General features: G+C 38.7%; 1 protein-coding gene across 4 annotated transcripts; it reads left to right on the forward strand.

Moving 5' to 3' along the window:
- Window positions 1-2,895: 2,895 nt before the first annotated feature.
- On the forward strand, window positions 2,896-10,553 carry LOC128699207 (uncharacterized). Of its 4 annotated transcripts, XM_053791817.2 has the most exons (4): window positions 2,965-3,110; window positions 6,481-6,611; window positions 7,882-8,089; window positions 8,574-10,553. In XM_053791817.2, exon 4 carries the CDS (start codon window positions 8,580-8,582, stop codon window positions 10,431-10,433), a length of 1,854 nt encoding a protein of 617 aa, XP_053647792.1. In that variant the 5' UTR covers window positions 2,965-3,110; window positions 6,481-6,611; window positions 7,882-8,089; window positions 8,574-8,579; the 3' UTR covers window positions 10,434-10,553. The 4 variants fall into 4 exon arrangements, with proteins under 4 accessions (XP_053647791.1, XP_053647792.1, XP_053647789.1 ...); XM_053791816.2 differs by lacking the exon at window positions 7,882-8,089 and having other exon boundaries at window positions 2,896-3,015; XM_053791814.2 differs by lacking the exon at window positions 7,882-8,089.
- The last annotated feature ends 449 nt before the right edge of the window (window positions 10,554-11,002 follow it).

Genomic DNA, 11,002 nt, shown 5'->3' on the forward strand with positions numbered 1-11,002 from the left:
GTTATGGTCCTTGAAGGTGAGATCCTCCGACATGATCACTCCCAGGTCTTTGACGTTGGTGTTTCGCTCTATTTTGTGGCCAGAATTTGTTTTGTACTCTGATGAAGATTTAATTTCCTCATGTTTACCATATCTGAGTAATTGAAATTTCTCATCGTTGAACTTCATATTGTTTTCTGCAGCCCACTGAAAGATTTGGTTGATGTCTGCCTGGTGCTTTGCAGTGTCTGCAATGGAAGACACTGTCATGAAGATTCGGGTGTCATCTGCAAAGGAAGACACGGTGCTGTGGCTGACATCCTTGTCTATGTCGGATATAAGGATGAGGAACAAGATGGGAGCGAGTACTGTGCCTTGTGGAACAGAGCTTTTCACCGTAGCTGCCTCGGACTTTACTCTGTTGACGACTACTCTCTGTGTTCTGTTAGTGAGGAAATTATAGATCCATCGACCGACTTTTCCTGTTATTCCTTTAGCACGCATTTTGTGCGCTATTACGCCATGGTCACACTTGTCGAAGGCTTTTGCAAAGTCTGTATATATTACATCTGCATTCTTTTTGTCTTCTAGTGCATTTAGGACCTTGTCGTAGTGGTCCAATAGTTGAGACAGACAGGAGCGACCTGTTCTAAACCCATGTTGCCCTGGGTTGTGTAACTGATGGGTTTCTAGATGCGTGGTGATCTTGCTTCTTAGGACCCTTTCAAAGATTTTTATGATATGGGATGTTAGTGCTATTGGTCTGTAGTTCTTTGCTGTTGCTTTACTGCCCCCTTTGTGGAGTGGGGCTATGTCTCTTGTTTTTAGTAACTGTGGGACGACCCCCGTGTCCATGCTCCCTCTCCATAGGATGGAAAAGGCTCGTGATAGGGGCTTCTTGCAGTTCTTGATGAACACAGAGTTTCATGAGTCTGGCCCTGGGGCAGAGTGCATGGGCATGTCATTTATCGCCTGTTCGAAGTCATTTGGCGTCAGGATAACATCGGATAGGCTTGTGTTAATCAAATTTTGTGGCTCTCTCATAAAAAATTCATTTTGATCTTCGACTCTCAGTCTGGTTAGCGGCTTGCTAAAAACTGAGTCATATTGGGACTTGAGTAGCTCACTCATTTCCTTGTTGTCATCTGTGTAGGACCCATCTTGTTTAAGTAGGGGCCCAATACTGGACGTTATAATATAAAAATACAAATTGAAATGGTACTTGCAGTTGCACTAGATCAAGAATCCTGAGTGACCTCCCCGAAGAAATAGAAGAATGGATACCACCAGAACCATTCTATATCCAACAAGGATAAATGCTCCCCAATTTTTGGGTGACCTACTTCTATCAATCAATCAACACCTTACAACTAAACCATACCACGGGTGGGATTAGAACCCGCGATCAGAGTGTCAGAACTCCAGACCGTCGCGTTCTGGTGGGATTAGAACCACGGGTGGTTCTAATCCCACCCGTGGTATGGTTTGTTTGCAATTGTGTCATTACGATTTCGTGAGTCACCTTACAACTAACCTTGTAACATATGCAAACATCCTACTGCAGGATACCACTTCAGAAACTGCTTAGCCAACCAACTCCGGGCTAGCAACCAATCCCCATCGAACGACCTGCAACTACCGCTTGCAGCAGCAGCCTTACGACTGACCTCTTGCGCAAAAAAAGGCAATTGCAAATAGTATGCATCCTTTCAACTCAGCGGCATGCCGGTATACAGCTTGTATAACTATGTGTAATTGATGGCAGGAAGTATACCTATCTTATGAATCTAACTTTCTCGTGAATAACACAACATACACACACATTTGTTTAAATTGCGAGTAAGTGATTAGGCCTTTAAAAACCCCACCTCCCCCACTACCCTCCCAACCCTTTCCCACATTTCCATCCAAACCAATCCTTCTTCCTTCCTCAGCTTACCAAAGCTCTGCACAGGACCTCGTACCTCCAGGAGAAATCAGAATGGGGGCAAGTCACAAACAGTGTTCCACAGGGGTCAGTGTTGGGCCCCTTGTTATTCACAATTTACGTAAACGACATAGATGAGGGAATAAATAGCAACATAGAAGTGTAGATGATTCATTACCTTTGTAACTTGTCATGATTGTGACCAGATCTACCTGGAGTTCATTACCTTTGTAACTTGTTCAGCTATCATAACTTTGGGGTCCAGTCCCTGGACCCATTATATACCTCTGTAATCTTTTGACTGCCACCCACAGGATGAATGTGGTGTGACTACCGCCCACAGGACTGGTATGGGATACATAATAAAGATATTAACCTAACATCAATTTACAATGACTCCAATGGAAATAAGTCACCTTGTCTGACTTTTTGGGGTTATCCGGTAATGTATACATATGCAACTATGTATGACAAATTATGTAATTGTATTTGTGTGTACCTGTACATGAATAAACTTACATTAAGTTGAATGTTACAACTCAAAGATCCCGATGGAAATATTTCACGTTGTCTGACACTTTTGGAGTTTATTCTAGGTAATTTACATATATGTTACTAGGTATGATAATTGTACTTATGCGTACCTGTACCTAAATAAACCCCAATGGAAATCAAGGGCCCCAATGGAAATAACAGGACCTCAGTGGAATAACAAGGATTCCACTGAAAATAACAAGGACCCTAATGGAATAACAAGGATTCCAGTGGAAATAAATCACTTTGTCTGACTTTTTTGAGGGGTTATGCTAGGTAATTTACACTATGTATTGTATTTATGTGTACCTGAGCTTAAATAGTTACAAAGTCATATTTCAAGCTTGGCGGCTGCCCTGGGGTTGCCATGACAACTACGAGTTTCATCATAATATTTTTGGGTAACATTTTCTGTCTTTGCACTAAATGCCTAGTTTTGCCCTCTAGGAGCTAATACATTTTTCTACATTTAAATATATATATTGAATAAATTATAACGGCAGGATAATAAAATGTTAATACTAAAAATAATTGCTGGAGTGATGAAGGAGGAAGTTTGTTTACGCTTGATGGAGGTAATATTACCCTGGTTCACTCAGGCACTTGATCCATGGACTTGGAGCTACACTTGGCTTCCTCAGATCAACCCTCATAACCACCTACTTCCCAGGTGCTGTTTGACCCCTTCGGCTTAAGTGTTGATGATCTCCTGATCCAAGGAATTGGAGCTATGCACCTCTTCTACGGGTCAAGCCTGATAATCACTTATTTACCAGACGTAGTTTGACCCCCTTGACCTGTTGACCTTTATATACCGGTATGTCTGAGGGTGACTGTATATACCGGTATGTGTGGGGGGTGACTATATACTGGTATGTCTGAGGGTGACTATATACTGGTGTGTGTGGGGGTGACTGTATATACCGGTATGTCTGAGGGTGACTATATACTGGTATGTGTGGGGGTGACTGTATATACCGGTATATCTGAGGATGACTGTATATACTGGTATGTGTGGGGGCGACTATATACTGGTATGTGTGGGGGTGACTGTATATACTGGTATGTCTGAGGATGACTGTATATACTGGTATGTGTGGGGGTGACTGTATATACCAGTATGTCTGAGGGTGACTGTATATACTGGTATGTGTGGGGGTGACTGTATATACCGGTATGTCTGAGGGTGACTATATACCGGTATGTGTGGGGGTGACTATATACTGGTATGTCTGAGGGTGACTATATACTGGTGTGTGGGGGTGACTGTATATACCGGTATGTGTGGGGGTGACTATACTGGTATGTCTGAGGGTGACTGTATATACTGGTATGTGTGGGGGTGACTGTATATACCGGTATGTGTGGGGGTGACTATATACTGGTATGTCTGAGGGTGACTGTATATACTGGTATGTGTGGGGGTGACTGTATATACCGGTATGTCTGAGGGTGACTGTGTATACTGGTATGTGTGGGGGTGACTGTATATACCGGTATGTCTGAGGGTGACTATATACTGGTATGTGTGGGGGTGACTGTATATACCGGTATATCTGAGGATGACTGTATATACTGGTATGTGTGGGGGCGACTATATACTGGTATGTCTGAGGGTGACTGTATATACTGGTATGTCTGAGGATGACTGTATATACTGGTATGTGTGGGGGTGACTGTATATACCGGTATGTCTGAGGGTGACTGTATATACTGGTATGTGTGGGGGTGACTGTATATACTGGTATGTGTGGGGTGACTGTATATACCGGTATGTCTGAGGGTGACTGTATATACCGGTATGTCTGAGGGTGACTGTATATACTGGTATGTGTGGGGGTGACTGTATATACCGGTATGTCTGAGGGTGACTGTATATACTGGTATGTGTGGGGGTGACTGTATATACTGGTATGTGTGGGGTGACTGTATATACCGGTATGTCTGAGGGTGACTGTATATACCGGTATGTCTGAGGGTGACTATATACTGGTATGTGTGGGGGTGACTGTATATACAGGTATGTCTGAGGGTGACTGTATATACTGGTATGTGTGGGGGTAACTGTATATACCGGTATGTGTGGGGGTGACTGTATATACCGGTATGTGTGGGGGTGACTGTATATACTGGTATGTGTGGGGTGACTGTATATACCGGTATGTCTGAGGGTGACTGTATATACTGGTATGTGTGGGGGTGACTGTATATACTGGTATGTCTGAGGGTGGCTATATATACTGGTATGTGTGGGGGTAACTGGATATACCGGTATGTGTGGGGGTGACTGTATATACCGGTATGTGTGGGGTGACTGTATATACCGGTATGTCTGAGGGTGACTGTATATACTGGTATGTGTGGGGGTGACTATATACTGGTATGTCTGAGGGTGACTGTATATACTGGTATGTGGGTGTGACTGTATATACCAGTATGTCTGAGGGTGACTGTATATACTGGTATGTGTGGAGGTGACTGTATATACCGGTATGTCTGAGGGTGACTGTATATACTGGTATGTCTGAGGGTGACTATATATACTGGTATGTGTGGGGGTGACTATATACTGGTATGTGTGGGGGTAACTGTATATACTGGTATGTCTGAGGGTGACTATATATACAGGTATGTGTGGGGGTGACTGTATATACCGGTATGTGTGGGGGTGACTGTATATACCGGTATGTCTGAGGGTGACTATATACCGGTATGTGTGGGGGTGACTATATACCGGTATGTCTGAGGATGACTGTATATACTGGTATGTGTGGGGGTGACTGTATATACTGGTATGTCTGAGGGTGACTGTATATACTGGTATGTCTGAGGATGACTGTATATACTGGTATGTGGGGGGGTGACTGTATATACTGGTATGTCTGAGGGTGACTGTATATACTGGTATGTGTGGGGGTGACTATATACTGGTATGTCTGAGGGTGACTGTATATACTGGTATGTGTGGGGTGACTGTATATACCGGTATGTCTGAGGGTGACTGTATATACTGGTATGTGTGGGGGTGACTGTATATACTGGTATGTCTGAGGGTGACTGTATATACTGGTATGTGGGGGTGACTGTATATACTGGTATGTCTGAGGGTGACTGCATATACTGGTATGTGTGGGGGTGACTGTATATACCGGTATGTCTGAGGGTGACTGTATATACTGGTATGTGTGGGGGTGACTGTAAATACCAGTATATGTGGGGGTGACTGTATATACTGGTATGTCTGAGGATGACTGTATATACTGGTATGTGTGGGGGTGACTGCATATACCAGTATGTGTGGGGGTGACTGAATATACTGGTATGTCTGAGGGTGACTGTATATACTGGTATGTCTGAGGGTGACTATATATACTGGTATGTGTGGGGGTGACTGTATATACCAGTATGTGTGGGGGTGACTATATACTGGTATGTCTGAGGGTGACTGTATATACCGGTATGTCTGAGGGTGACTATATATACCGGTATGTGTGGGGGTGACTGTATATACTGGTATGTGTGGGGGTGACTGTATTTACCGGTATGTCTGAGGGTGACTATATACTGGTATGTGTGGGGGTGACTGTATATACCGGTATGTCTGAGGATGACTGTATATACTGGTATGTGTGGGGGTGACTGTTTATACTGGTATGTCTGAGGGTGACTGTATATACACTGTATCTTTGTAGATGAATGGGTGTTAAATTAGGCACATGTGCAACTCTTGGGTATCTTTATTGAGGAAACGTATCTTTAAATGTATACGAGAAAAATTTAGAAAGGACTTAATTTTAAATGAGTTCTTGCTAACTGACAAGTTTTACATATTCAGCACGACATATATATATATATATATATATATATATATATATATATATATATATATATATATATATATATATATATATATATATATATATATATATATATATTATGTATGTATGTATAAGCATATGGATATAAAATAGTCAGTCACTGGTCACTGTAGGTTGCACATGTGAAGCAGTTATTTACAAAATAATGTATATTTTTTATAGCATACTAGTATATCTAGTATAAATGCAAGACATGAAGACTAAGAGCCAATGGACAAAGTTTGGGTGTAGCCCAAGCTGTGGAGGAAGAGAAGCTTGAAGTGACAGCTACAGTATCATGTGGTAATCACAAGGTAATGGATTTATATTTAGCATAGACAAACATTGCAAATTAGAGTTAAAAAATATTATTATCTTGTAGGATGGCCAACATGATCACCATCATTATATAGTAAACATTTAGCCCTTAAACTGTCCAAACATAGATCTGCGTTTGCCACAGTCATTCAGTATATGCTCAGCATTTGGTGTAGCTGTTATTCACATTGTTACCATGTCCTGTTATCTTAAATTTTTCAATATAATAATAATACCTAGGTAGTAGGTTGACAGACAGCAACCGCCCAGGGAGGTACTACCATCTTGCCAAGTGAGTGTAAAACAGAAACCTGTAATTATTTTACATGATGGTAGGATTGCTGGTGTCTTTTTTCTGTCTCATAAACATGCAAGATTTCAGGTATGTCTTGCTACTTCTACTTACACTTAGGTCACACTACATTTGCATGTATAAGCATATATATATAGACACCCTTCTGGGTTTTCTACTACTTTCTTACTAGTTCTTGTTCTGGTTTATTTCCTCTTATCTCCATGGAGAAGGGGAACAAAATTCTTCCTCTGTAAGCCATGTGTATCGTAAGAGGCGACAAAAATGCCAGGAGCAAGGGGCTAGTAACCTATTCTCCTGTATATATTACTAAAGTTAAAAAGAGAAACTTTCGTTTTTCCTTTTGGACCACCCTGCCTCGGTGGGATACGGTCGGTGTGTTGAAAGAAAGAAAGAAAGAAAAAGAGAAACTTTCGTTTTTCTTTTTAGGTCACCCTGCATTGGTGGGATAATTCCGGTTTGATGAAAACAAAATAATAATAATATACAGTATGTAAAACAAGATTAACAAAATTAAATGTACAGTACTGTGTGAATATTGCTGATTATCTTAAATCTGAACATATCCCAAATTATTATTTTCCAGTGCAATATTAAAATAAACTGATTCAAAGGAAACACAAGTATCAGTAGAGGTGATCTGTAAACATAACTACTGTATTACTTTTTTTAGTATACTATTTTTCAAAACAATTCAAAATTTACTGCATTAATGTATTAGTTTTTTAAAAGAATTTCTCTAGTACTAAAAACTAGGTTATATATTTACACTTAAGCTGAAAAGTGATTAGTAACAATTGTATCAGTAATTTTATTTAAAAGCTGAAATTTAAAGAAATATTTTGGAGGAGGTGCAGTTACATAGATAGTAAAATACTGTACATTTATAACAGTGCTGAAGTGCCACGGGTATAGTATAAGAATTTGGTGTCAATTATGTATTTCTGTTACAGTCCAGAATATCTTGCTGCTAATTTTGTCAAGGCTGGGAAGCAAAGCAAGCACAGTACTAGGGGGAGAGAGCACAACTTTGTAGTAGCCACAGTCAGTGGCCAGGCTTCAAACACCTTTTTATTGTACAGCAATAAAGGAATGGAACAGACTGCCTGTACAGGTCAAAGTCAGTCATAGCATGAACCAGTTCAAGAAGAGAGCCAAAAGGTACCTAATGAATGTAGCAACAGAATGGGAGGAGAATGATTTTTTATTTTTTTTAGCTAACACGCATGTAAATGTAAATAACTCTTTTTACTTTATTCATAGTATATCTTGTTTATAGTATAATAATAAGATATTATCCTCTACATTGTATAATAATAAGTTATTAAAAGGACCCTAATGGAAATAAGTCACTCTGACTTTTTTTTTTGGGTTATCCTAGGTTCTCTACACATATGCTGCTATATATGATAATCTATGTAACTGTATTTGTGTATACCTGAATAAACTTTCTTACTAGCAACTCTTCTTAACTACAGCATCTTATAGAAAAAACTGTTCAAAAATTTCCTACTTTATTAGAAAATTCAACATCTAATTTTTTATAAAAGATTGTGTATTACTGTTTAAAAACATAATAGGTTATGTTTACAAAATTAATTTCCATTGAGAAGGAATCTAAAAAAAAATAATTATGTATTTACAGAACAAGATGGCATATTGCAGAAAGGAAATTGGTATATCAAATGTGGTGATCCAGTGTGGCAGCCTTGCATCAATCCTGGAGGACTGCCTTGGGCCTTATGGAAGAGCTGTGTTGATGGAGAGGGCAGGCAGTGTTGTTATTACACAAGATGGAATGGAACTCCTGTCAATATTAGATGTTTGTGATCCTGTAGTAAATATGGTCATACGTGGGATTTTAGATCAAACTAAAATTTTAGGTGATGGTTGCAAAGTAAGTTTTTTGTTATTGAGACGTCTTTTACATTCTCTAGATAGTCATGTTGCAACACCTCATTTTGTATCTCAGGCCACAAGAAGGCAAAAGATGGTACAAATTACCCAGCAGCTAAGAAACTATGTTAAAAGTAGTATCATAATGGATGTGATAAAATATGGTACTCAGTTATACCCACTTCACAATTTTGAAGCCCTTGTGGATATATTGCAAAGGGCTTCTGAGAATTTCTTCCAAACAAAGTTTTCCAAACTTGTAGTTAAAAGCCTTTCCCAGTTGTTGGCAACATATTTGTTTTGTCAGTGCAGTAGTAGCAGAGAACTTATAAATTTATTGCATGACCTAACAACAAATGCCCATATTGCAATTGTTGAAGTGTACAAAATGCCTTTATTTAAATCGCATGTGATATCTGGTTTTGTACTTACGAGAAATTTCAGGTACCTGCACCAGGATATGAAATTTGAGAATGTTTCCTCTGTTTTATGGTCAATTAATCTGGAAGAAGAAAAGGAGAATGGAATTTGTACATCTGTCATTGAAACTGATTGTGACCAAACACTAATTGAGAGCATTTTTATACAAAAAAATCTTCTCGATTCTTGTTTTGCTACTTTGAAATCATTTGGTGTTAGTGTTATTTTGTCTTCTACTTTCTTTCCAGACTGGGCTGTATCTCAGTGCTGTAAATATGGTTTTTCATTAATAGATATGATTGAAAATGAAGAATGGCACTTCTTAATAAAGAAATTTAATATTACACCCCTATTTAATGAAGGGGATATACATATGAGATTTGTTAAACCTTTAGAGAAAATTGAACCTGTAGTGGTAGGCACATCTCATTTTGTAAGACTGCATGGACTTGATGTTCACCAAATTCTACTATGTGGTCCTACTCCTTCTCAATGTAAACAGTTTTCCATAGCCTACTCTAAGGTTTTCAGGTATTTCAACTCTTGGGTGACAGATTGCTTAAATTTTGGTCAGAATATTTATTTAAATACCAGCAGTGAAAATGTTAAGAACATGAATGTAACAGACTATAGTTACGAATCTTGTTTGTGTACATCACCTGTAACCCCAGGCCATAATTTTGGTCACGGGCTTTATAAAGATGCTATTGAAAGGGATGTTTGTACAAATATAGACTCGGTTATCCGTCCACAAAGCCCATCGCCTGTGTTGTACTCAGTACCTCACGGTGGTTATGTAGAGCTCTTAGCTAAATATTTAGTAAAGGAAAATATCTCAGGAAACATTGATAATGTATGTCGTTTGATAATTATTGAGGTTTTAAATGAAATACCATGGTTGCTGTACAAAAAGTTAAAATGTTCCCCAAAGAATTACTTAGAATTTGAAACTAGATTGTATAGTAACTTTAAAAAACTGAGAACTGATAACCAAAAATTTCCTTTGCCTAGCATAATGGAAGAAAATAAGTTTATGGGATATCAGAATCCTTTTACATTCTTCAAAATTTTAGAGTGTGTGTTTTATTTTGCAGAATACATTTTGAGAATTGAATGTATTGTTCCTGCAAAAAGTAGAATTTCAAATTTTGTTAGAAAATGTGAGAAAGAAGACAGTGATGATGAATGAAATTTGTTTCTATAAACTGTCATTCAATTTAAAATGTCAACTGTACACATTAGCTATGTATTTTTATTCTGCCTTGATCTACTTATGGCCCTTGTAAGAATGAACAATACTTAAATTTTTGACTCTGTGTTTTATATAAATCCTTACATGGAACCTCCATATGTTGTATTATATTATACAACCACATTCAAAAGTCACTTTTGCTGGCATGTATTACATTCTACAGAATGGAGCAATTCCTAACCTTGGTGTCGCAACCCTAAATGGGGTTACTAAACATTTTTTCTTGAGGTTGTTTAGTCCTCACAATACTTTTATTGGCAACAAAAATCATTATTTGATACATAATTGAGTGTTTTATTTTCAAGATAGGCCATAATTACTGAAGAAACTGAAAGTTGTCATCCCACATAAAAGGGTGAAACCTACTGCTGAGTTAGGATAAGTCATATTGCAGCAGCTTTTGTATCTCAAGCTATAAGAACTAAAACAAGCAGAAAGTTCAGAAAACATTGAAACTTGATAAACTCCAAAGGAGTGCATCCAGAATGGTTCCATAACTAAGGGAA

The sequence above is a fragment of the Cherax quadricarinatus genome, chromosome 54 (assembly GCF_038502225.1).
Source record: "Cherax quadricarinatus isolate ZL_2023a chromosome 54, ASM3850222v1, whole genome shotgun sequence".
Taxonomy (NCBI): domain Eukaryota; kingdom Metazoa; phylum Arthropoda; class Malacostraca; order Decapoda; family Parastacidae; genus Cherax; species Cherax quadricarinatus.

Excerpts from the sequence above, each read along its gene's own strand:
- LOC128699207 (XM_053791816.2), top strand. The coding sequence starts at position 8,580 with ATGGCATATTGCAGAAAGGAAATTGGTATATCAAATGTGGTGATCCAG.